General features: G+C 51.9%; 1 protein-coding gene across 19 annotated transcripts in view; it reads right to left on the bottom strand.

The window, feature by feature from the left end:
• CACNA1D (calcium voltage-gated channel subunit alpha1 D) overlaps positions 1 to 26,581 on the bottom strand; it is a 297,449-nt gene that overhangs the window by 2,590 nt on the left and 268,278 nt on the right. For 15 of the 19 annotated variants that reach the window (XM_059161179.1, XM_059161186.1, XM_059161184.1 and 12 more), the window contains 8 exons: positions 21,661 to 21,791; positions 8,504 to 8,620; positions 7,455 to 7,822; positions 6,755 to 6,781; positions 5,103 to 5,252; positions 4,619 to 4,782; positions 1,886 to 2,007; positions 24 to 344 (listed from right to left, as the gene is read on the bottom strand). In XM_059161179.1, the coding sequence (XP_059017162.1) occupies positions 24 to 344; positions 1,886 to 2,007; positions 4,619 to 4,782; positions 5,103 to 5,252; positions 6,755 to 6,781; positions 7,455 to 7,822; positions 8,504 to 8,620; positions 21,661 to 21,791 (1,400 nt within the window). Of the gene's footprint in view, positions 1 to 23; positions 345 to 1,885; positions 2,008 to 4,618; positions 4,783 to 5,102; positions 5,253 to 6,754; positions 6,782 to 7,454; positions 7,823 to 8,503; positions 8,621 to 16,121; positions 17,735 to 21,660; positions 21,792 to 26,581 lie in introns of those variants that run through there. The other 4 variants (XM_059161194.1, XM_059161195.1, XM_059161192.1 and 1 more) reach the window with 3 other exon arrangements.

Here is a 26,581-nt window from a genome sequence, read left to right as displayed (position 1 = left end):
CTGCCTGTCCGTGGCATACTCACCGCCTCCACCAGGCTGTCTGCACTCCTCTGCTTGTCACTGTTCTTGTTGCGGAAGCTGCTGGGGACGGTCAGGCTGGCTGGTGTGAATGTTCGGTACGAGATGCCAGGCTCGTCCGTGTACCATGAGCTCCGGTGCAGGGATGGCAGGCTGCCGTTGACCTGGTCCAGGGCCTCTGGTCGCTCCACCTGGATCAGGGGTGCATAGCATGGCGTCCAGTCCCGGTATGGAGGGGTCGCCGGGGGGGTGGCCCATGACCGGGTTGAGTGGCTTGGCGAGTACTTCTGGGCTTTACTGGAATCCAGGCCTGCAACTGCCATGATCTGGGGAGAGAAGAGAGGAGGCGGGGCCAGAGATCCTCAGGGGTGGGCCCGAGGGCTCCCCAGGCACAGCAAGCAGGAGGCACTGCTGCACTGGGGTGGCCGCGGATAAAAGACAAGGATGTGAAAAGGACACAGGTAGTAAAATCTGGCTTCCTGGCAGATTGTTTTCCATTTCCCCGAATCCATAATGAACTTCTCATGCCTGTTCCTAAGGAGGCATCAGCTGCTAATTCATGAAATTGTGGCCAAGCAGTGGAGAATCAGAGAAGACATTCTCCCTGGGCTGCATGAACACACCACCCAGTTCACTCTCTGTTTAAATACAGAAGGACATGTGGGGCAAACGAGTCATTCCCAGCCCTCAGAAGCAACACTGTTCTCTCCGCTCCAGTGCAGTTCACCACACCAGCCAGTACCCAGGCTGCTCTGGAGCTCTGGGCGCCAGCTGCTTCCCCTGCCTCCAGTTGCCCCCGGGCAGCCACCTCGGCGCTCCCTCTCTGCATGGAGGGCCACAATCAGAAGCCACAGCCACCCGAGGGAGGCAGTGCACACAGGGATCTGGCCCTGGGTGGGGGGTGCAACAGCAGAGGGAGGGGTGTTCGCACGCACGTGTCCCCCGAGACGTCCAGGCCTACTTGGTTCATGGCATTTGATGGCTGGGCCTTCCCATGCTTTGTCCTTCCACAATAAAGCAGGACATGAATAAAAAGTAACATAAAAACTGATGCAGACAAGAAAGAAGTTGGCGGAGAGACCTGAACAGAGAACACCTGAAATGGAAGCTAGTGCTCACGCGCTCAGGACACCGGCGCTAAGCTAGCTGGGCAGGAGCTGGCTCTGCACGCTCACGGCTGGGGCTCCCCCCATGCCCTCCGGCCCCTGACACACGGACGCAGTGGACCACATCTCTGACATGCTCTTTTGCAGAAAGAAAAAGTGCCTTATTCTTGCCTTTGAAGCAAAGCCCTGGTGAGAGGGCTGCAGCCCCACCACCTCTCTAGGCCCCGGGCTCCCTCCTGTCCAGCTGCCTCACTGTGGCCGGGTCGTTCTCCCTGGATCACACTCTCCCCTTGAGGGCAGGGTTGGAGGCTCGCCCACCCACGATGCCAGCACCCTGCCTGCAAAGGTCTCTACAGATGTGTCTTAATGAAGGAAGAACGTCTTTGAGCAAATAAAGGGCAGCACTGATGGTTCAGGACCAGGCAAGCGGGCACCATTCCATGCATCAGGACTATACCAGGCCCCGGAGAGAACACAGTGTGCACCACGGCCAGGGCCCAGCTTTGGAAGCTGGCAGCCTTGGGCTCCTAGGTCAACTGGTCCTCCTGTGGAGCTCAGGCATGTCACCAGCCCTCCCCCTGATATTTGCTCATCTGCGAAATGGGGCTCGTGACCATGTCGATTTGGACTGAACTGGAGTGTCTGTGAAGGCTCTTTTCTTCCCTCCTGCTACTAGCAGCCGGGAGGGGGGTGTCCCAAGGGCGGTCGCTGCACCGGCTGCCCCCAAGCCTGTGGGGTCCAGGCCAGGTGGGCCGGCTCACCTGTTGCTGCATCAGGTGCAGAGGCAGGGCTGTGCGGCGGGGCACGGCGGGGGACGGCGGGACTTCCTCCTGGCTGCTCTGCCGCCGCAGGCACTCGAAGTTGAAGGAGGATCTCCGGTGGGCTGAGAAGCAAAGCACAGCTGTGGCTGTGAAACCGGCGTTCTGTAGGGCCCCGGGGGCTCAGGGTGGCCCCTGGACACTCAGCTGGGGGCCCCAGAGGAAGCAAACCATATGTCCAAGGAAAAGCATTAGCGGGTAAAGTCTCAGAACTTTGGGAGGATGGAGAAGCTGCCTCACTCAGGGATGTTTTTAGTTAAGGGCAAGCTGGATTCTTGTAAACCTGGGGCCTGTTCTCATGAGGCGGAGCTCAAGGCTCTGGAGGGCAGCTCTTCTGACTGGATGCTCCGGCCCAGTACACACACTGTGGGGAACACAGCATTTCAGGTCAAGAACATAGTGTTGTTCTTGACTCCTGGGAACACCTGCTGCTGCCCTCTTCTCTCCCTGCAGGTATCCCAAGTGTTTCTGTGGTGCCTGGCATCTTGCTGGTGCTCCCATGCTTATACCTGCTTTAAGGGGAGTGACTTGCTATCAGCTCAACTAGGTTAGAAGCAAAATCTTTCTTTGGGGAAGCCCCAGCTTCTGTAGCACCGAAGGCAAAACCAGAAAAGAGCACCATTAGAAGTGCCTCGAAACGGAGGCTCATGCATAGCCTGAGCAATGACAAGAGATCCCAAGTTTGTGGCTTAATGGGACACAGGGCCAGGGAGGTCAGTCCGAATTCTGGGCCCCCAAGCACAGGCCAGAGGTCCCCTGGGAACAGGTCCACCCTCAAGGGTGCTGGCCCTACAGACATACGTGGCGGCCTGACAGTTTGCAAGGCAGGAGCAAGGGCTCTTCATCCCTGTTCCTAAGATCCCAGGCATTTCTCATGCCCCAGCAAAACCCCACACCCCCAATTCCTATACTGGAAAGGTCCCGGGGCAAGCCTCCCAGGCTTCCTGGGGATCACAGGAAGTGGCAGGAACCAGGTTCTGGGAGAGATCTAATCTAAAAGTGTGAGAAGACTGGGCTGAGCCCTTGGCTGGCCCTGCCCAGTGCAGGTAGAAGAGACAGGCAGCCCCAGCCAGGCAGGCTTAAGGTGTCCCCTGGGAGGCGTGCTGGGCCGCCTTCGCCTCGGTGTCCCAGCTCGGCAGGACACAGCTGCACAACAGCTGCTGTCCTCATGAGACTGCCGGGCCTCTCCCGTCGGCATACCCTCCATGACCCTCCTAGGGGCAGCGGGCCAGAGCCAGGAGCTCGGAGCCCACAGAGGAAACCACCATCTCTCTCATTCGGGTAGTGCCGTTGTTTTGAAAATCAGTCCGTGGATACACCCATCATCTCACCGGCTGTGCACAACCTATTCTGACAGAGGAGATAATCTCACCATTGCTAAAAACACCTTCCTCCGCCCAAGGTCTGAAGTGATGGGCAGCAAAGCAAATAAAATACGTTTTGTTTACTTGCCCTTACAAATACAGAGGGCATCTGCTCTGGCCCACTCTGGTTCCTCACTTCGCTCAGTGGTGCCCCGAATGGTGGGCATTAATGTGGCCACCATAGGGGACATAGGGAGGGTCCAGGGAGGACAGGGCACTCCACGAATGAGGGGCCTCTGCTGGGCTCACCTGCATGCTTCACCTAGTATTTTGGGAGTTCAGAATTGCTCTCTTCAGCAGCACGTGTTTGGGGCTGCAGAATTAAATATTAACTGTGGAAATGGGTCTGATGAGACTCTCCAGCGAGACTCTCCAGCGTGACCATAGGAGAGAGAAGAGGGCCCCAGGCACCACCCAGCTGGACTGGTTACGGCACATGGAGTCAGACGACTCAGAGACAATGTGGCTTGGCTATTTCTGGTTACTGATTAGAGTCCTGCTCAAAAATATGCTTCATTCCTCAGAAACACCAGGAATAGGTATCTTTTAACCATCACCAAAATGCCCCCAAGTGCAAAATCCACCTGCCTGGCCAGAAGCAGGCAGGGGCCACAGCTTCATTTCTTACCCAGGCCCAAGCCCCTTACTGGGGGGTGAGCTACACTTCCTGCAGTCCTACTTAGGCCACCTGCATAAGAAAACCAGGTGGGGGACAACTGGCCCCCTGCCTTTTCTCAGCAGGATGGGACTCCTCCAGCCCCAGCATCAGGGCACTGACCCAAAACCTGTTCCATGAGGAAGGGCACTGGCTGACACATGGCGAAGATGGGGGGTGGCGGAGGGGGGCCCCTCAGAGGTGCGGTGGGGGGGTGTTGGTGGGACAGGCCTGGGCTCAGGTCCAGCTCTGCACAGGGGCTGCTCACTTCTGCCCTCTGAGGGTCAGTTACCCGGTCCACAGAGAGGGCCTGACAACCCCACGCTGCACATCGCGCCTACCCCACGTGATGAACCCCAGGCTCCAAGGCAATGATAATGTGCACAAAAAGTCCCTCATCGGAGGGCATGTACTGGGCACATTCGGGACCACATGCTTCCCTCCTCTGTGCTCAGAGAGTTAAGAATGGTGCCGAAGTGGTTTGAGCTCAATCACGTGGGACACGGATGAGACAGAAGGGAAAGCCAATACTGATGGGGTCTCCAACCCCATCTGGTCTTGCTGGTCTTGCAGACAGACTGTCCCTAGTGCAGTGAGACCACACCTGTCACACTGTTCTCTGGGAGGCTTCACCCAAAACAAAAAATCTGGCCTCACATGTCGGGGTGGGAGGTAGTAGGCGTCTCCTTGGAGATCTCCGGGAATCATAGCAAATGGGTGAGTCCTCATCCTCCAAGAAGCCTTGGGGGTGATGGTAGCCTCGGGGCCGCTCAAAGTCCCAGCTGCCGCCAGGGTATCGGCTGTAGTAGCTGTAGTTTTGCCTGGGGGTCAAAAAGGCCAGGAGAAAGGGTAAGGGGCACATGAGACCTTTGTTAACAAGTCCTCTTAGCTCAGATACACCCATGGTCACAGTCCCCTCCCCAGCTTTCAGACACCCTGGACTGGCTGAGAGCCAGGCAGTCAGTCCTAAGCTTCACAGAAGATTCGGAGCTTTGGGAGAAGCTGGTCTGAAAAGGCAGCCCCCACTCTGCCTGCCTCTGAGGCAGTCCAGGTGTGGTATCGGCGGGCTCCTGCTGCAGAGTACGAGGGGCAGGAGACCGCCGGGCCTCCTGATGTCAGCCCAAGCCGCAGAGCCGCTCACCTGCTCCCGGTTGGTGAGCCGGCATCCTCATAGCCCTCCTCACCGCTGAAATACTCCTGCTCTTCCAGGCAGCGGGAGTCCCTGAAGTAGCCACAGATCTCCGGATCTTCCCGGCAGATAGTGGGGAACTGCTCATCCCCCGAGTCAGACCTGCAGTGGTGAGAGAAGGCCCAAGGACCTGAGCACCCAGCAGGGCCTCAGTGTGTGGCTAGCACCCCTGCCCCATGAGCCCCTGGCTCCTCCCTGGTGTACCTGGGGCTGGACTGTTAGGCCCCTGGCGGCAGTGCTGTGTGAGCATGTGCGTGTGCTGGGAGGGGGTCGCTCTGTCAGTAACTTGCACAGTGCCCATGCCAAACCACTGTGCCCAGTGGCCATGGAGCCAAAAGAGTGGGTGTCATTTGGAGAACAGAATAAGGAAATGGACCTAGAGGCCTGCAGCAATCAGCAGTCACGGGGAGAAGACACTGGGCTCCCGGGCCAGCTACTCTGATCCCTGCTCCTTCCTTCTCTGGCCCATGTGACTTCAGGGTCCAGAACAAAGAGGCTCTCTGACCAGTCTCCCACTAACTCTGACCCAGGAGATGCGACGGGAGTTTGGGATAGTGTTCCTGGGGAGATTCACAAGGGTGACACCTGCCAGGTTTTCAAAGACAGCCCTGCCAACACGGCAAGACTGTCCTGCTCGCTCCCTGAAAGCCGCCATCCTGGCCTCAGTCCTCAGGAAAACCAGCCAGGCTCCGTCACATCGACTCTCTCCCAAGAGAGAGGACTGTGTTCCCTCCAAGTTCTTCGTTCTCGCACGTTGCTGCTGAGCAGCTGACTACACTTGATATAATTAAACCAAGAGACCCAGCCTCTCCGTCCCCAACAAAATGACTGTCCCACTGACAATTGAACCTGGTCCAGCAAACACACAGCAGGACTCAGGGCATGAATGTGGAGGGCTACATGGAAGACAAAGGAGAAGACCCGGTCTCCAGTCTTCAGGAGGTTGGGGTCACACTTTTAGGAAGCCCCCGCAAGAGGCTTGAACCCTGCCAGCAGCAGGCAGGGCCAGCCTCCCGGGGCAGGTGCCCAGAAGTGTGCCGTGGACTCCCCCTACACGGAGGTCATGAGGCGTGCAGGGGCTAGCTCATGGGCACATGAGCGTGTGAACACCAGTCCTTGGAGGATGACACAGCCTATGCACAGAGGGACCGAAAAGCTCCTTTGCTTAAAAAGAATCAACTACTGGGGCGCCTGGGTGGCACAGCTGGTTGAGCATCTGACTCTTGGTTTCCGCTCAGGTCATGACCTCAGGGTCGTGAGGCAGAGCCCTGAGTTGGGCTCTGTGCTCAACAAAGAATCTGCTTGAGTTTCTCTCCCTCTCCCCCGGCCTGCGCATGCTCTTTCTCTCTAAAATAAAATAATGAAATCTTAAAAAATGAGAGAAAGGGGTGGGGGGAAGGAGCGGAAGGGAGGGGAGGGGAGGGGAAGGTGGAAGGAAGGAAGGAAAAGCAACCCCTCTGCCTCTGGAGTCCACAGCCCAAGCTCCACTATCCTATCAGGCTGTCACCTCAAGGGGAGTTCTCAGTCCTCAGCACTGAGAGGCCCGCGGGTTACACTCACAACACAGAGCATGCAATGCACAGACACAGGTGATGAGCACATACCTAATGTAAGTTTCATAATAGCGGGTTCTATCCAGGAAAGGCATAACACGGGAGGGAGGGAGGGAGAAGATAAAGATTACACACTGCCAGTGAAATTTGAAATGCAGATTATCAGGCTAGTTCCTAGTGCAGAGGTCAGCAAACTACGGTTTAAAGACCATATAGGGTCCACGAGCTACCAACAGTTCTTACACTCTAAAAGGACTGCAAAGAAAAAAAAAAAAATCAAAGGAAGAAAATACTTCATCGCATGTGACCTTGGGAAGTTCACACTGCAGTGTCCATAAAGTTTTCTTGGGACACAGACACACTCACGTGCCTACACAGCGTCTATGACAGCTTTCCCTCTACAACAGCAGGGCTCAGGTGCTTCAGTGGAGCCTGTATGGTGCCCAAAGCTTAAAGTATTTACCCTCTGGCCCTTTACAAAGGTTGCCAGCCCCTGTCCCAAGGTATGTGGTCACCACTGGGGAAGGTAGAGTTTACAGCAACTGATGCTGTCTTAAAGGCCAACACCTTTGGCAGGATACAGGATGGCTGGTGGCCCTTTATCCTTTGGGTTCATCACTGGCTCCCGGCACTCAGAGGTTCGAGTGCCTAGGCCCCCTGCACATCTCCCATGTGTGCCAGGGCACAGGGGAGAAAGCAGCGCCTGGGGCAGACGCTGTATCACCATGTGCAAACACATTTTAAAGGTTACCTTTTAACACTGGACCTTCTTTGAGGCTCCCGATCATGCTTGTGGGAGGAGTGATGCCCATTTTCAGACATATGCTCAAGGTTCCCAATGCTGGGCCGCTTTCCAGGGACAGCTTTGGACATATTGGCATTATTGAGATTGGCATTTGTTGAGCTGGGAGCTTGCTTTCCTACGGAATTATGGTTATGATGGCTATGACACCCCGAATTTCCTGCTGGAGGAAACAGCGGTCTCTCAGTATCACTTGCAGGTGGAACTGAAGGCCTTTGGACATGCAGGGGACGGTGGGTGGTATTGGTCTGCTGAAGGGGGTCTCTCCTATCACTATTAACATGATTGACATGGTTTCCAAGCAGGGCACCATTTCTCTGCAAAATAATGGGAGACAACACCAGGTAATTTAACAAGTATTTGATGCAGGCTAGCTTTGTTAGGTAATTTTTTTCTACACGAAACACAAACTCTAGGTAAGCTCCGTAGGATCCCTGTAAAGCAATCTGAGTGTCTCACAGATCAGGCCGATGTGTCTGTGTGGCAGCTGGCCCCCCTGAAATGAGGAAGCTTCCCGATCCCTGAGCTGGGGAGCAAGCTCTTGGCTGTCACACAAGTGTGCTCTTCCCGTCGCTCCAGGTGGAGGGGACTTATAGCCAGCAGCGCTGGCTGGCAGCCCCCAGCGGTTGAGGCTGGACAGAAGGCATGCTCTCTGGGCTGGGGGGGCTGAGGGCCGGCCCAGGGAAGAAGGGGGTCACACAGGCAGGCAGCTGCTAGCAGGACCCAGGAAGCTCAGCCACACTGGCCAAGCGGCTGTGGCCAGGCTCCTCTGAAGCTGCCAGCATGGGACAGAGTGGCCAGCTCAGGACGGAAGCAGGCCTGGCCCTAGAGGAGGTGCCGAAGGTCTGCTGTGGGGAAAGCATGGTCCATGAGCCCCTCTAGGCCTGGGGGCTGGCGTGCATTCTCCAGGTTCTTTTGCGGATCACCGACTCCCCAAAGTGAAGTCCTGCCCTGCTATCTCCAAGTGGCCAGTGTGTAGCTAGGCGTGGAATAATTACTTTGAATACATCTTCTTCTTCTTCTCGTTTTGTTTCCTCCGGCTCGTCATCTTGCAAATCACATGATATAGCACGCCGGATTTCTGGCCCAATGTCATGCAGTGTCCTTAATCCTGCCTAGATCAACAAAAATGGCAAAACGGATTAGACAATGTGGGTGTGCTGGGCCCGGCCTGGGTCCTGGCTCTGTTCCTGCCTGGTTCAGCTCTGGCAAGGGAAGCTTTCTCCAAAGGGCAACCCACAGGAGTGACTACTCGTGTGAATGTAACCGAAGGGTCCTCGAAGCCCCAGGGTTGAAGGGTATGGTCAGGAGTTCCAGACGGTCCTAGACTTGAGGCTCCGACCCAGTCACCTCCTTCTCATGTAACCCAGCTTGCAGGGGGCAGTGTCTGCCGTGGCCAAGAGCACATGCCCACATCTAAATGACAGTCTACAGAAGGAGGGCCTGCAGAGTCCTCTGACAGAGCCCTAGAGGGGGCCAGGAGCACAACCTGGGCCACTCTATGGGGAGGGTGGCCAGGACTCACTCGCCATGACCTAAGTACAAGTGTGAAGGGGCAAGGAGACCAAGCAGCCAGCAGGGCCACCCGTTCTGCAAAAAAGCCATGGGAACGAGGGCGTGACAGCACACACTGCAATCACCAGCACATTCAGGACCATGACGGAATGGGTCGACACGCACACAGACCCAGGCCGCTGTGCAGCGCCAGCCACCGTGGCCATCTGTGGTGCCCTGGCCTGGAACCCCGGGGTCAGGCCAACAACTTGCCAACAGCTGGATCATCTTCTTGAAGACCACAGCACACTGGAAAGGGCTCACCAGCCTCTGGAGGCTGTGCGGGATGACCCCTCCCGTCCCCTCGCTCACAGAGTCCTTTGCCTGAGACCCTCACCGTTGGCCTTATTGACACGGGGCCCCAGGTTCCACCAGAACAGGGCCTGGGAGAAGCCCTCCCGTTGTCCCCAGCTTTGTTGGGGAGACATCAGAGAGGCTTCTGCTACACAGGCAGAGGTGGAGTTGCCGGCTCTGAGACAGTTCTGTTCTGACCATCAACTTGAAGAAAAATAGCATGCTGACTTAAAGACTGATAGGGACACTACAGCCACTTTACCCTTTTCCACAAAAAGACTGGCACCTGAAAGAGGTATTTCCTCCCTGCCACCAGGCTTAAGCCCCCCTGTCCTAAATCTGGGCAGGACCCTCCCATTCGCGGGCAGTCCTTCTGCACCTGGGCAGCCACAGCAGAGGCTATCTGAACCCCGCTGCACAGAGCTGATGTGTAGTTCACACTCCATCACCAAGATGCAGGGGACAGCTGGGCCTGGAGGCAGGCGTCACAATCCCCAGCAGTGGGGAGTGGGGAGGGGCGGAGAGAGTGGGGATGGTGGCCGTGGTCTGGCCAGGTCCCACAGGGCTGGCTCCCCCTGGTGTGGGAATGCTCACAACTGGTGGTCTGCAGATGCCAGTGGTGGTGATGGTAATTTAGAAAGTGAACTCCTACAGGAACTTCCTAAGAGGTTCCTGTGAAAACCACCTCCTCCTCCATAGGAGACAATGCTGTTAAAAACAGTACACCAGACTAGGTCTATTCTTTGAATAGAGGAGCAGGTGCCGGGGCGGGGCAGGGGGTGTCTTTCCATTTCATGAATTGTGGGTATGCAAGAGCTGCCTGGATTCACAACTCTCAGGTTCCTGGCTAGGAATGGTCTTGTTGAGGAAAGACACACATGTCCTGCCACCAAATCCAGAATAGTTCAGGGTATGGTCAGTAGGCTACCTTACTTTCCCGTCCCTCTGACCAAAGGCACGAGCTGCATGTGTACAAGCATACACATACACACTCATGTAGGTGCGCACCTACACACACACACACACACACACACACACACACGCTTTCCCTCTCTCAGGATGCCCAAGACTGTACATATGAGCCAGGGGAATCATCTCGCTTGGACGTGGACCTACTTGTCCTTCTCTTGTAAACATCGAGAAGGCAACAACACTAATGTCCAGTGGGGGAGAGCTCTTTCACACAGAGCTGCGGGTCTGTGCAGCAAGGTCCAGCCCCGCGGTGTCCAATAGCCTGCAGTTCATTCATTCAGTGTTTTCCAGAGCACAACCATCAAGAGAAGATTAGCTAAGCCAAGGTTTCATTATCTGGCTTTGGATCACTGGGAGGAAAGGCTGGCTACAGGTCTGAGGCTCCCAATGAAAGACCAGTTTTGAGACACCTGCTGCTGTGTCTATAAGATAAACATAGGTGACAAAGCACTAAGTCAATGTCCCCAGGTAAATTATGTATATGAACCCATGTCATGAGGCACAAAGGGCTTGGAATACCCCTGAGTTTGGGAAAAAAAAAAAAACCCAAAAAACAAAAAAACAAACCCACATAATCCTATTCACTGTCATTCAACAATTTGGACTAGGTCTGATTAAAAGAAATAGAAAACTATTTATTTGGATAATTTTTAACATCATCCTCTGTTGGCGGGTTGACATTTCACTGAAATACACATATAACATAATTGCGTAAGAAAAACAAAAACGGTCTCCAGCAGGTCTCCAATGGTATACAAGATCAGGAGAGTGCGGTGAACAGACACAGGACATAGAATTTGTTTGCAACATAAATCATGGAGAAAACTGAGAGGCAGCTCAAGAGGCCCCTTCTGAGGACAAAGAATGACAACATATTTATTAAAGAGACATCAGAGGCGGATAAAAAGCATCACACTTCCTTGACACGAAAGCAGAGGTTTAGAAATCATGATTATGTTTTGCTCGCTCCACGCAAAAAGAAACACATCTTCTAAGAGTCAGGGATTGACCTGAATCTTTCACACGGGATCTGGGGAAGGATGGGGTGGGCGGGGGCGGGGGGAGGCGGTGCAGAGGGGTGGTAGCAGAGGTGGGTAGGGTGTCTGCAGGGGGTGGGAGTGGTGGTGCCAGGAGTGCAGTGTCTGCTGAGGGGGTGTCAGGGGTGGGGTGTCTGCTGGGGGGGGTGTCTGTCAGGAGTAGGTCGTCTGCCATGTCTGGGAAAGAGGGAAAAAGAGGTTCCCAAACTTGAACTGAAATGAAGCTTAAACACAGCACCCTGAATTTATTACATATCACAAAACATAATAATGAAATTTTTCTAGCACACATATCAAGCTAAAAGGTAGCTTAGGCTGCTCCAAAATTTCCATAGGCACGAGTTCTGATCTCAGAAAACTATCTTAAACTCTTGAAAAAATTACTTTTTTCCACAGCCCTAAGAAAAAGAACATTTTTTTCCTTGAAATAAACACTTTACAATCAGTAAAATGAGCTATTCTTTCATTTTTCATTATCTGTGTTTACCTCTATCAGCAAAATACTACTTTAATCTGAAATGTGGTCATTAGCACTTAAACCAACACAATTAAAGCGGTATAAAGTCATTCCATTAACATCACAGTAGAATTATGGTTTTGAATAAACACAGAAATGCTATAAAATAGAAACATTTTTGATTTAAGATGTCCAATCATATAAAATATTAAACAGAATCAAGCCTAGTTTCTGGTTGATTTTTAAATGCTAGATGGTATCATAAATATCTTTTAAAAAAAGAAATGTTGGCGCTTTGCCTGTAGACTGCTGCTTTAAATTTTAGACACCATTTAATTGGAATTTTATAGATATTTACTCTATAGAATGATTAAATCACCAAAAACAAACAAACAAAAAAACCAAAACCCCAAAACCCAAACTACAAAATCTCTCTAAATATCTTTGAAGCAATAGCATAAAAATATGGTATTTTAACGTCAATAGGAGCATCCGTTTACCTTCCTTTCTCTTGCCCACTCTTAGGGTTAGATTTTCCTACCTGGGTGCAGGAGAGATGCCGCGCTGGCTGCCCTCCTAAGCTAGCTCCGTGAGACACACCTGGGAGCTGTCAGCTCTCGTGGCACAGTGAGCCCAAGTGAAAGGCCAGAACCCCTCCTGAACCTACACTGTAACAGTGGAGATACGAGATGTGAGTCTCCAGTCGGACCCGGCCAGGCCATTCATCTCTGGATACGAGTGCCAGGCTTTCAGACTCCAGCCAACCGGCCCCCGTCTGGCTGAGCCCGGTCTCCATCAAGGGCTTCACTCAGCTGGGGCTGGCCCTGCACACTTGTCTCCTGAAGGGCAAGTGCTGGTGAACCCTTTGTCAGGATTCAGCCCCTACCGAATCAGAGGGCACGGTTTTTGACTAGCTCCATCAGAAGAACAAACAGGAGGTTCGAGTCTTACAGAATAAACCAGCTCATCGCAAAGCTGTCCCCCACTGCCTCCGCATACACACATGCATACATATCACACGTGGGCACACCCCTTCTTTTGTCCTCCTTTCCCTGCAGGGAAAATGTGACAGTGTGGCCTTTGTGTCCACTATGCACAGTTCTCGAGTCATGCATCCAGGGTAAGAATCATGAGCTCAGCCCTCCATGGGATTCTGACCCTCACTGAAAAGTTAGCTATAATGTCACCAGGAAGTTCCTCTTGGGGCTGTGCTCAGCGGCACATATCAAGTTCCCGCTGCTTTGAAAGGTTAAGGAAGGTTTTCTAAAAATTACGTAAAAGGATCTATGACATTCCCCTGCAAATGACCTCACAGAGCTCTCTGAGCAACCTCGATTCTTGAAGTTTAACACCAGAATCCAAAATTCCTCCAAGTTTCCTGGTAACAGAGTATTCCTTCAATTCAAAGTCAGCAGATGCCTTTAATCAGGAGCTCTGTTCTGTTAGCATCTCTGTACCTGTTGTAACGATCTCACACCCTTTCACACACTACCTCCTGAATTGCCAGGATTATCCCCATTTGGTTGATTGGCCTGCCCTTCCTAGCAAAGGCTCGGCTAGGACTTAGGTCCCCAGGCCTGTGGCTCCAGGGAAGTCCTGCTGGCCTCACCTAGGCCATCACCAAGACAGAGTCATCGAGTCTACCAGAAAAAGGGCTGGGACAAGTCTGAATTATGTGCTCACTTAAGGACTGTGACCCAACCTGTGACCTCAGTCAAGGTTAACCTTCCAACTAACTTAGCAGAGCTCTTGTATCGCTAAGGCCACGTGGAAATGACCAGTGATCACACATCCTTATCTCGTCCGGGCTACTCTGAGGAGTGGTGATCTTTAAAAACACCGTCTATAACACACTCACTCAGACCACTGTTCCTCCAGATTGGCACAGGCAGTGAGATGTGGGGTTCTACTCTCAGTCCAGACTTCGCTGGGCACAGGGCACAGGCAGCTCTGTCTAGGTGAGTGGGTTGGGGCTAGCGTGGCACCAAGGAGGAAAGAAAAGTTCCGGCTGGGGGCAGTGCTCAATGCAGGAGGGTCCCTCACCGGGGAGATCATAAAAAGGCTCCAGCACCCTTTTCCTTTAGAGGGGGAATGGGAGCATTTCCCTAGGGTAGCAGTTCTCCAAAGCGCGGCCCGGGGACACTTTCAGGGGCCCACAACGGGGCTGTAATCTGCACGCTACTAGTATCCTCTTTGCCTTATACACACATTGTCTCGGAGCACAGCGGGGTCTTCAAAAGCTCCGTGATGTGAGGGTGTCACCTCTCTGCTACCCTTGTACATGTATATTCTGTATTTTAAAAATTTCTCAGTTTTAATTTCTAATGTACATACTGATATACAAGGGTCCTCAATAACTTTTAAGAACATAAAAAGGACCCAGAAGATTGACAGCTGATAACTCAGCCCCAGACAGGCAGCACCAACCTTTCCTCAGGCACTGGCCCCTTTTCCTCATCTATGATTCCTGGCAGTCCACTGGCCTTTCTCCATTTTTGGAAGAAACATCCTTCCCCTGGCTTCTCTGAGTTAGCCTTGGCACTTGTTAATGCCTTCATCGTGGCTTAGAATGACATACCCTCCCAATACCCCAAAGAGCCACCTCTCTTAGGTCTGAGGTGTGCCACAGAGAGTGAATTCACGCAAGTAGCTACCCAACCTTGGAACTGTTAGGAGGTGTTAGCAAGCTCCTTCCCGTGGAAAACTGACACATTAGGGCTAATGAAGGACACTAGGTTGGTATTATTCAGTAACACACCACAATAATTAAGACCTTCTGCTACTACATTATATAACCTGCCTTAACTTCTTTTCAGTAGTTCTAGAACTTCTCGAAGACTTTTGAAAATCATCATTATTTTGATTTGATTTTGAAAATCATCATTATTGTTGTCAGAGGGAAAAGATCCCCTGCCTTTCAGAAAAAGTAGAGAATCCAGTACCCAACAATGCTGTGAATTTATGGCTGTGTCACACCACGGCGTAATTACAAAGTGTAACCACCAAGAGGCTGGTGCACAACCTTACATCTGTTTCCCTACGATGGACCCCGGCCTGCATCGTGTTTTCCATCCAGGACCCCAAGAGTCTAGCACCATGGATTCTGCTGAGTCTGTGAAGATTTTCAGGTAAGAAACTTGAGTTGTCTCTTACAACTTTCCTACACTCAGAGCTATACTCTTCTGGCAAGGTTAGGAGAAAGGACAGAGGTGTCTGCAGTCTGACTACAGGCCAAGTTTCAGGGAAGCTTAAGTCAGAGGCAGACCTCATGACTTCTGGATGTTTCCATAAGCTGCTCTTGGCTAGCAGCCATGGCTAGCACTGTCACTCAGCAACACTGGGGCCAGAGTCTCTTGCTTCATTGAAACCATTCTCTAATTCCATTCAGAAAGTTCGTTTTCTAGTTTTTCCTTAGTTGGAAGGGCTGCAGGAAGGCATATGGGAAACCCTGCCATGCCCATCGCTTGGGGCTGTTCTGCTGAGACTTCACCCTGTGGAGACTTCCTCTAGAAGTCAGCTGGTCACCCTGGCCCTGAGACACGGCAAGCACATACTGCCCTTCATTGTTTAATAAACTAGACGTTGGGGTGGGTCAGAAACAGAGGGATCATTCAGCTGATGGTGAATTAGCTCCACACCTGTGCCCATGGGGCTGACCAGCCTCTTTTCCAGGGATGATACACCAAATTCTTAAGAAGTGGAACATCCCAGTCACTAACCGATCAGGGCAGAGTGGGCCTTCGGACCAGAACAGGATCCCAGAGGCCCCTGCTACACCAGGCCTTAGCCTTTCAGTTGCTGGATCACAGAGGGATCTGGAGGACCTGGGGAGGGACTGGATGTAGGCAATCTGTAAGGCACCCGTACAGAGAGAGGCTTCAACATCTTCACAAGGGTGTGGCCACACCAGAATGTGCCGGCCGACCCTCAACCCTACTTTGCACCACTGCCTGGGGTGCTGCGTGAAGTCAGACTTGCTCTTGGGCCCCGTGGACTCTGCTGTGAGGATCCATAAAAACCCACCACCCACCTAGACTTACAGCAGTCCGCACAGTGGGAGCAGAATCAGGGGCCAGGCCTGTTTCCCTAAGTGAGGCGAGGGAATCCACTTAAGTGCCGACAGGCCAGATCCCTGGTAACATGAGCCACTGGGGCCAAAGGTCACAGCAGAAAGGACATCACTGGAACAGACCTCAGGGCTGGGAGAGAGCCTGCCAGCGGTGCCCAGGATGGGCCTGCAGGGACTCCACTAATGCTGCTCTTCCCAGCGGTGGGCACCACTTGCCCACTGGGGGGGCTCTGGAACGAGTCCAGCCAGGAACAGGGCTTCCCCACATGCCACTGGCTGTCTCCACTGCGTTCTGCCCACCCTCTCACACACGCACGTGCACCCACGCACCCACCACAAAACCTTCTGTCGGTGACGAGGGCAGGCCAACGGGGCTTACAAAGAAGAGCTGCTTTTCTCTACGTACTTCAGAAATGTCAAGTTTTCCCACTACAGTTACTTTTAAATATTGGTCTTAAAACTCTGGTTGGCTCCTCGGAGCGTCTTGGGCTCAGCACTGGATGTAGAAGCTCCTCAGCACTGAGAATTTCAGACTCCCTCATGAAGCAACTCCTTGGGCAAAAGTCTACAATTTGTAAGATGTGAAAACACAACCTGTAGAGGTAACTCTGTGTACATCTTTATACATTTCCCAGATCTCTTTAAAAGGGGTAGAATTCTCTTTCTCAGTGGATAACTACAGTACAGAACAGAACAGAGATCAAAGAAAAACAAGAATTTCTTAAAGTTCCGGTAGTAAACAGGCATATGATATTATTATGTTGTAGTCTTAATAATAAGCAATTATACGTTCAAAGTGCTTTACAATCACTTAGCTATTCCTCACAACAGCCCTGTGAGGTAGGTCGACATTATTACCCCCATTTTACAGATGGAGGAAACTGAGGCACAGAGAGGTTAAGTGTCTTGCCCAAAGTCACGCAGCAAGTGAACGCTGGAGCTGGGACTAGAACCCAGGTTCCCTGACTCCCAGTGTCCTTGAAACTAGACCACACTGTTTCCAAAGAGGCATCCCCAGACTGGCTTTGAGCACGAATTAAAGACGGACAATGTTGGATGAGGTTTGGGTGTGGTGGTATTTCCCGTGGACACGTTAAGATGGAACCTGAGGTGTTACCTGGACTGGTTTTGGCATGCGGGTGTATGTGTTAGTTTCAATGGTGTGTCTGAGCTTCCTGGCCTGCCCACTTCCCACTGCATTCTCAACTGGGTCACTGCAGAGAGTGGGGGCCGGAGGGTCAGGAGGTCATGGCGGACTGGCATATAAAAGGAACTCTGTCAGCTCAGTGCCCAGGGGCCTGCCAGTCTTTGGGAGTTCGGGCAAACTAGGGACGCAGGACTTTGGAACGAAGTCAGCTGCCCACCGTAGGCAGGTCTGCTTCATCATTTTATTATGTGTGTTTTTTTTTTTTACTGGCCAGCGTCAGGAAGTTGTGTTCATTTCATTTCTCTGGGGGGCGGCTGCCCCCCTCCTTTGCTCTCTCTCTCTCTCTCTCTCTCTTTCCCTTTCTCTGAGTCTCTGCTTGGAAGGGAAAAACTGTTAAGCCTTTTGCACGTTCCCTTCCATGAAAAAGAGCCACCGGGAGCAGCATCCGCGACAGGAGGCCATGGCTCTGCAGGTGAGCCATGACCCTGCTTCCACCTTCTGGAGGAGTGCTTTGCTTGGAAGGGGTCTCCCTGGGGCCTTGGGTTTGCTTTTTCCTGCATTTCTCCTGAAATGCTGTTTCAGTAGAAATAAGCCCACTTGAGACTTTTCCCTTTCAAGGCCTTAGCCACAAACGCCTTCCGACTAACGAGCTTGGTGCTGTAGCTCAGGCAGAAAATTCTAAAGCATCCGTTCAAGCATCTGAAACAAATGAATCAGCCAGTGAAATCTCATCTGTTAGTATCTGTTCTCAGATTAAAAAAGAAAAAAAAAGCCTTTTTTATGGCTTGAAATGGACTCATGCTTTAAAAAAAGAAAAATACCTTGCTACTTTTTAAACTAAGGTAACTAACTAACAGGAGTGTGCTACCCCACAGATGAAACGTCTGCAGAGCGTGTCTTCCTCTCCTCCTGCGCCAAGCCTCCCCAAGGTGGCCGCATCAGCGCACAGCAGGGACTGAGAGTTGCTAGGTTCTTTATAGCGCCCACCCTTCCACTCGACCACCCACATCACCATCTGTTGGCTGCGGTGCAGGCTTTCACAGAAAACCTAACCACCTAACTCTTTACCAGCTGGAAATCATGGTTTCCTCCTTAAACCCAACCTCCAAAGAGGTGAGAAAGACTATCTATCCCTCTAAAGTCTTCCTGTCATCACAGATAGGCAGGCTCCCATCTGGGATGACTGGGGGATAGTGTCTCCTCAGATTTTACCAGAGTATCTTTGGCATAAAGGGAATCCTTGAGTGTTGAAAGAAAAAGAAATGAACAAAACTTTTCCCACTTTGCGATTTTTTTTTTCCCTTTTCCATGAGGCACTGGACTAATTCATGTCTGCATCTTACATCTGGAAGATCTGATGGGGCACTGCTGTTCGATGGGAAGGGGACTGAGCACTTTCAAGGCTGCAGAGCTGTGTTCCTTTACTGACTTGCTCTTGGTGGAAACTCGCAGGTCACTCGATGCAGCAGGAATGGAGGGAGAGCAGATGTGGAGTCAAACTGAAGTGGGTATATGGCACATGGGAGAGTGGGTGGCGAGGAAAACAAAAAGGCAGCCTGATGCAGCTTCTCTCTGACCCTCAGGAGAAGGCTGGAGAGAAGGCTGGCTTTAATGAAGATGGATGGACGGATGGGAACTGCACACTCATTCAGACCACAGAGGCCAGAGGACACTGGGTGCCAAGCTCCTCCCCACACAAGGATCCCCTTCGTGTAGAAGGGAACACTGCAGGAGGTCTGAACAGAGGGAGACCAGATGGAGCCCCCAGGGCTGGAAACTCCAGTGCATCTGTGTGCCCTTGAGAACCATTCCATGGGGAGCAGAGAACGTGGACCAGTTCTGATCCCGCTCAAACAGACTGCCCTCTCCGCAGCACAAACACGCACATGCCTAGGTCGTACGTCTGCGCTCACACTCCACCTCCCATGAGCAAGCCATCTGTCAGCCACGCGGCACCCTGGTGTGGGGAAAAGCACCTCATCCCACCCAGCCCCCGTGTAGGGGCTTCCTGGCACATCTGTGTCCTTGTCCTAGGGATACTGTGGGTTCCACTGCCATTCGACCCCGTGTCCCTAACTACTATGTCATCACAGAATGTTTCTTCACACAGAAAGGAAGCACCTCCTTGTGCTTATTAAACGTACAGTGACAAATCACATTTAAAGCCACTTCTAGGACAGAGGAGGCCAAAAATGTAATTAGAATTACCCTTCGAGGAGACCAGAATTTCCTATTTTTAATGTTTGCTTCGGAATCCAATATACTTTTAGAATTTATCTGTCAAAGTTATGAACAACTTTATCTTCTAGGCTGTGTACTCAACATAAATTATAGTCATAGCCTCAACTCTCAACAGAACCGGGTAAAGATGCACCGATATCATCATCTAACAGGAAATGTTTGATTTCACCAAGGAAATGAAACTCTTTCTACAAAAAACAAAATGAAAAATGTTGAGGAGAAAAACATTATGGTAACACGATATAACAGTATCTTTTACCTCATGACTTAAAAAGGCAGTTTTAGCACCATTTGAAACTGTAACTTTAAAGACTCAGGGAAGCCCATCCATGAAATATGGTAATTACTTAGTCATGTGTTGGTTTTCAGGCTTTAAAACATCAAAACATTATGTCCAGACGCTGCAGCAGCAACTGAAGCCATCTGATGGGGAAGTCTTGGGGATTCAGGGAAGGGAGAACTCTGCTCATGTGGTCACTATGCATGCCTTCCCCAGAAGATAGAAAGGTCTCATAGCACAGAGCTAACTTGGTTCCTGGGAATTATGACCTAGTCATCCATGAAAGAGTATGCATCCCCCTTGAGAAAAGTCATCAAGTCCTACCAACCCCACCACATAGAATCCGAGAACATCAGGCAGTTCCCTGCAGGAGGAGGAGACCATGACGCTGGAAATCCAGCCAGTCTAGAACTCCAGGCCCAGGGCCACTTTAGGGAAGCATCTTCAGAAGGTCATTCGTCACACCGTCTCCTTGAACCCAGCTTGGCCACGCTGCCCTCAAGAGCCTATGGACCACACGCCTGTTCAGATTTACAAACACATCTTTACAGCTTGCTTTTGTCTTTCTAAGGCTACCTGTGAACAGTGGTCGGGAGGAAGGCCGTCCCTTTTACAAACTGGAGGGGACGGAAGGGAAAGTTTTACTCACAAATTCCACAACCTGAGGCAGCAATGGGCTGCTGGACTGAGCCCATGGTTCACTGAGCCACTTTTAGGAGAGATGATCAGAGAAATAAAGATCGGAAATCATCCTCGGCTAGCTTGAGCATCCTGGCTTCTTCCCCTGGCTCTGCAGCTGTCTGGGCAGAGCAGAGGTGCCCTCGTGAAGGACTTTGACTAACCCACCATCTGCATATGCACCCACATGCCCTCACTCATGGCCATTCACGTTCAGGTCCTCTCTCACAGCAAGCTCACAGACAAGCCCTCCCTTCACTGCACCATCTCTTGGAACACAAAACAATGCTGGGCATATTTCTCCAGAAAAAGGTGAAGGACTATTCCATGCTGAATCCTGCTAATACCCTATATAATCCAATGTAAAGCTCGTGACGTTAACAGACATAAAAGTCATTTTAGAGTGAACAAATGAAGATGGAAAAAACTCTTATCTTATTCGTGATGGACTTCAGACACTTGGGTAGCAGAGAGGATGGGCTTTGATTAGTTTGGACAGGTGTTCCTGTAGCTTGCCAACCTCTGTAGTTCCCTTTTGCCTGTTCTTAACATCTCATTCCCTCTTCACCCTGCTTTCTCTATTGCCAACACTTGCTCACGAACTTCCCTTCCTCGCCCCTCTTCCTGCAAGCTTCCCAGGGACCCCCTTCCTCCATACACCTGCTTCCCGTGCCAGAGATCTGGGCTTACCTAGGGTTCTACATCTCAAATGCAAATGGGCCCTGGCTGGAACCAGAAGTTCCTGTAAGCCACGTCCACCCTCCAGGAGCCTGGGGCAGGCTGCGGCTGGCGCAGGGAAAAGGACCAGAGGCTGGCCTGGGCACAGAGCAGCGTTTGCACAGCAAGCCTCACGGCCACCAGGAAACACACACACACAGAGACACACTGCGACACATGCACGCACGCACACACCCATCCGCACGCACACGCACACCAGGAGGTGATGGATGTCACTGAAATGGACCGAAAACCAACAAGCAGTGGGGTAAGAAACAAACAGAAACAAAACAAAGCACTTGCGTTCAGATGGAAAGCCGTTTCCTGGGCAGCTACGGCCCAAGCCCAGGGCTGGGGGGAGGTGGGGGCCTGCCTAAGGACACTGTCTTTGGAGAAGCCGGGAGGAGACAGGGTACAAGACACCACTGGCCCCCTGGGGCCTGCCAGGGTTGGGCCTCCACCCCCGTCCTGGGGGCCCTGCCACCCGGGGGCCACAGCCAGTGTGGGTGCAACAGATAAAGCAAGGGGTGGGCACTTACCTCATAGCCCAGAAATGAATGACTAGTCCACATTTTGGGGGGTGTACGGTACCTCAGTTTAAACAAAATCCTTGTGGCACTGCTCAACCATGAATAGCCAGCTCTCTAGTATTTCAAATAAGCTTGTAAAATGGTTAGTGAAAAGAGAATAAAACAAAAGGACAATTCACCTGTAGGGCAATGGTGGTGTTCTTCGCAGGGTACTTTCCCACCAGGCCTTGTTCTTTCCGTTTCTTGAATTTCCTAAAGTAGTCCTGTATCAGGAAAGTGGCATAGAACTTCCCCACGGTTACCTCATCATCTAAACGGAGAGACCAGACACAGCTCTCCCGAATCAGCACATTTGCACCAGGAGCCTCAACTCTTTCTGGGGGCTGGGGTGGGGGGCAGGGCGGGACAGCGCCCAGGGCACTGAGCTCTGGGTGAGGACACAGGAGACTAAATCTAGCAAAAAGCAAGGTTTTGCAAAGCAGTTAAGGCTCAAAATTAGAGTCAGTCCCATGAACTGATACTCAAAATTGCAGAAAACGATATGTTTGTTATGAGTTTATTAGAGCAGGGTATTAGTAACACTATGGAGTGCTGTCTTGGTTATTTACTTAAAATAAAAATTACAAAACAAAAAAAGACTTCCTGGGTCCTATTTTCACCCCTGCACATAGGGATTTGCATGTGTAATTACCATGAACACCAAAGAGCAATTAACCATCCAAATCCCGATGCTTCGAGATAAAGACAGAGACCTCAGAAAGTGACAGACAAGCTCAGAAGAGGAGGAAGGTTCAGGAAAGTGGCTGCAAACCCAGATTTTCACGTGCCCCTGTGATTCTGTTCCAATAGCCTCCATATGCCATTTCTCTGTTTGTAACCCAGAATTGCTTATTTTTGGCAGTGCAAGCAACAGCTCCAACTAACCTCGAAGTTGAGCTTATTTCTGCTTTGTTCGGAACAACTCCAGCATGGACTGCTGGGGAACTGGAACTCCGCTGAGTGTTTTAAAAGTGATGCATGAGGCAGAATAGAGGCTCTGGCTGTCTCATGGTAAACCACAATGCGTTTGCCCAATGGCCTCCACCAGCCCTGTCCTCCCTGGGGTGCATGCCCCCAGATCTGCAATGGTCCCTGGGCAAAAAGCTTAGGGCGCCAGGAGTTGTAGAGGACGGGAGGAGGAAGGGCTGCGGGCCCTCAGCAGCTGAGCTTGTACCCAGGCTGCCCTTGCAAGAGTCGCAGGCAGAGCTGGGGCCAGGGGCTTGTGTTCTCCTCTGCAAACAGGGCTACACCTCTTAGAGGAGGCGTGAGCATGACCCAAGAGGAAGCCTGGAAGCACCCAGCCCCATGCTAGGGTAGTCCAATGTGCTTGGGCTGGATGAGAGTGAGCTGGCAGCCTGCTGACAGTGGCATCCACTGAAATGGATGTGGAACATGATGGGTTGGGGGCCACTGGGACCCTATGCATTCCCTAATGCACCCTGTGTGGGGTTCATTCAGTACCCGTGTGGGAACCATCCCCTTCTGGATATCACCAGGGTGCTGTATGCAGCCTCTCCACACTTCCCTGTCAGAAGCCATTCAGTGCTACTGATTAAGAAGATGCCTTGGGGAGGTTTGCCTTAAGACGAGAGCTGCATTCCTCCCAAACCCCAGCCAAGAAGTCCTGAAGTGGTGTAGGGACCACCAAAGGGATGAAGGCTTTAGGTAGCATGTGAAACCATGTCCTGTGTCTGTCTCAGACTGGTGCAAATGGCCTAATGATGCACTGCCCATGGCGGGGAGGGGAGGAGGGGAGAGGCGGACAGACCATTTAGGTCTTGACACTTCACACCAACTTTGCTCCCAAGTTGCTCTCACTTTTGCTGAGGGTACATCTGGTATGCCTTCCAGCTGCCTCTACTCTTGGGCATCCATATTCGCAGAGGAGCTCCATGTGGGTGTCATGGCCTCTTTGAAACAGCTCTGCGATGGTGAAGCGGCCTACCCACCGCCCCCAACCCCCAACAGGTGGAGCGGGGCTGAATGACCAGCCCTGGTTGGTTGAGTTGGGATGTGAGCCCAGGGCAGTAGGCCTCCCGAGCGTAGGCTTTCCTCTTCCTCCACACCACCCACTCAGATACAGCCCAGCTCTGGCCACACAGACCACGTACTTCTTTGGGGCTGCCTCCCCCAGAGTACAAGCCTCTCTACTGAGCTGCATGCAGGGAGGTGGGCTCACAGCTGACAATCTTGGGGATCCAGGGGGCCTCTGCCTTCTGTGCCACAGCTATCCCCTGCAGTCCTGGGTATCAAGTCTTCTCTGGGGGGTCCCAGAAAAAAACACTAGGTTTACAGAATGCCCACCTCATTCCACACTGGAATGCTTCCCATGAATGCACACCTAATCGTTTTTTCCCTTCAAACCCAGCCGGTGCTGGCCTACAGGGGTCCAGGAAGCTCCCGTGGGAGGGTATTGGCTCTCTCTGGCCCAGAACTGGGGGCAGTAGGGTGCTCAGGCAGGGGATGACTATGGTTCTGACCAACTGGCCGCTCTGGAGTGGAGGCAGGCCACCACTTGGTCTTCTCCACTAAAATGCTAAGCTGATTGTGGCTGGGCAGAGGACAAGCTCTCAGAAACAGGAAAAAATCAAAGCTAGAGCTGGTTAGAAAAGGAAGGGACAGAAGGAATGGATGCGCTAAGGCCATCTGGGCTCAGGCCTGGAGAGAAATAGATGGGGTCAGCTTTTTGAGCTCTGCAAGGCAAAGGAACCAAAGATCCAAGTCAGAGTGGAGGCCCACAGGAAGGACATCCCCAGGAGAATAGGGAACTCCTACAGAAAGGGGGAAAAGCCATGACACGGCAGAAGACTGAAGAAGAGTGGAGCCCAGAACATGTGCAAGATTGGGAGATGGGCAAGGGGACCACTGAGCACAGGGGACGGAGAGGACAGGCAGGCTGTGCCTGCAGCCACAGGCCCCTGCCTTGCCATGGTGTAGAAGGACAGTTCCCCACTGCTCCTCTGGGGCTGAATCCTGGGGTTGCTCCTTCTCAGAACCTTGTGAATACCTGGGCAGAGAAGGGGGGGGCACCTCACACCACCCTGAGCTACAAAGCTTCCCAAAATGGGCCCCTGCCCCACTGTCACTAAGCCTGTGAGGGGCTCCCCGATGCCCCACATGGGCTGGTCCCGGGTACTAGGAGCAGCTGGCCTGGCGGGGTCTGCAATTCTGGCCAGGGTATAGCCTGTGGGACAGAGCCCCTCGGCCCCGGGGAGCTAGCCATCTGCTGGCTGAACAAATATTCCCATTTTCCAACTGTACCACAATGTGGGACAAGGCTGGGAACTGATGAGTCTATGGGAAGAGAAAAGAAGAAACAGAAAGAACTGGTGGAACGCAGGCGGAAAAACCCTGCTGCGTACACACCTCCTACAGAGTGCACTGATGGTGGCCTCAGAGTCCCTGCCTGCTCTGAGCCTCTCCAGTGTGGTGGCACTTGGGGTCTGGCCTGGAAGAGCACCAACGTGGGGACATACTCCAACAGGCATGTCATTTCCTAAGGGCCTTCTCCTTGGGTTTCACTATGCCTCCTGCTGCCATTTTGAAATAGGTAAACACCTGTCATCCTAAACCCCAATCTTTCCTTAGAAATGCAGAAAAAAGGCCGGGCCCAGGTATCAGGCTAAGAAAGCGCAGAGATGTTTTACTAGCAGTCTAACAGAGCTCAAAGTTGGATGTTTTGAGGATGCTAGCATGGTGAGCCAAACTCTGGACCTTTTTTTCCTGGTCTAATTAAAAGAAAGAAAGCTTCACAATAATGCAGCTACGCTCCCCCCCAGATGCTTGGGTGAGACTGATTTGTAAAGAAGGGGGCCAGTCAGCTGAGAGGCGCTGGGGCAGGGCAGGCCAGCCCCGGGGCCAGGGGTGGGGGGTGGTGGGGTCAGGGGCTGGGTTTACCGGGACGCGCAGCCGCTATTCTGAAGCATGCATCTGGATTTGAGAAACAGTGTAGGGGAATACGGCTGCCAAGAGATAACCCTGATTCCATGCCACCACCCTAAAACAGAATTGCTTCAGAATATTCTGAAAGACTGAGACTTGAAAGGAATGGAGGCTGCAGAAAAAGCTCAAGCACATTGTTACAACAGTCTTAAAAAGCAATTTCTCTAAGCCATGCGAGCACTGGGTGCGCAGCTGCAAGGAAAACAAAACCAAAGAATCGTTTTAAATGTGCAGTACCAGTTCTCCCGTGGGGGGCCAGCTGGGAGCTAGGGGTTTTCTGTTCTTTGGATTTGGGGGCATTCTGTGTGTGCACTTTCCCTTTATCATTTCTTTGGGACTGTCTCCCCCGGCTTTGAGCAGTTGGCTGCACCAGCTAGGGGTGACCCCCTCCACAACAAAAGCTCACACTGCTCTGGCTTCATGCTGGGGAGCAGAGCTGGCCGCCATGCTGCTCTCTCTCTCTCTCTCTCTCTCTCTGTGTCTCCCAAGAGCCAGAGACTGTCACCTTCTCAGAGGGAGAGGCCTTGGCCACCATCCTGGCCTGGGGTCCCGGAGTCGGCTTCCAGCCCTGAGCCCGATAAATCCCGAAAGTTGCAGGAGCGGTGATGCTAGAAAAGTGGGGTTGGTTACAAAACACACCAAATGCTCACATGTGCCTGGGGCTAGGGGCAGCTAGAATACTGGGGCTGTGGCACGGAGTGAACGGATCCTGCACCTTTAAAACGTGAAAATAAAATAGTCACGAAACAACCACCTCAACATCTAAGTCCGGCGTACTTAAACAAAAATGGAAAAACAGTATATATATTATATATATGTGTGTCATATATATATATACATCTGAAAAAGTTTAGTCCGTTATTTTATGACAAATAACAAAAGGAAATAAGCATGCCTGTTAGTTCTAACTCTAAACTCCAGTTAAAGGGACATTTTTGGTAATTATGATGGTAAACTCAGTCTTGAGAACATTTCAAAAATACCATTTTCTGAAAACTATTTTTTCTGAGACATTTTCAAGAACATGTTGAAGGATAAATGGAAACTAATTTTAAATATTTCATTTTGTTTGAAAAAATACAGGCTCTTTGAGACAGTAAGCTCATTTTCCCACGGAAA

Source organism: Mustela lutreola, chromosome 2, assembly GCF_030435805.1.
Source record: "Mustela lutreola isolate mMusLut2 chromosome 2, mMusLut2.pri, whole genome shotgun sequence".
NCBI classification, from domain to species: domain Eukaryota; kingdom Metazoa; phylum Chordata; class Mammalia; order Carnivora; family Mustelidae; genus Mustela; species Mustela lutreola.
The sequence above is the reverse complement of the archived record's forward strand: the minus strand, read 5'-3'. Positions and strand labels throughout refer to the sequence as shown.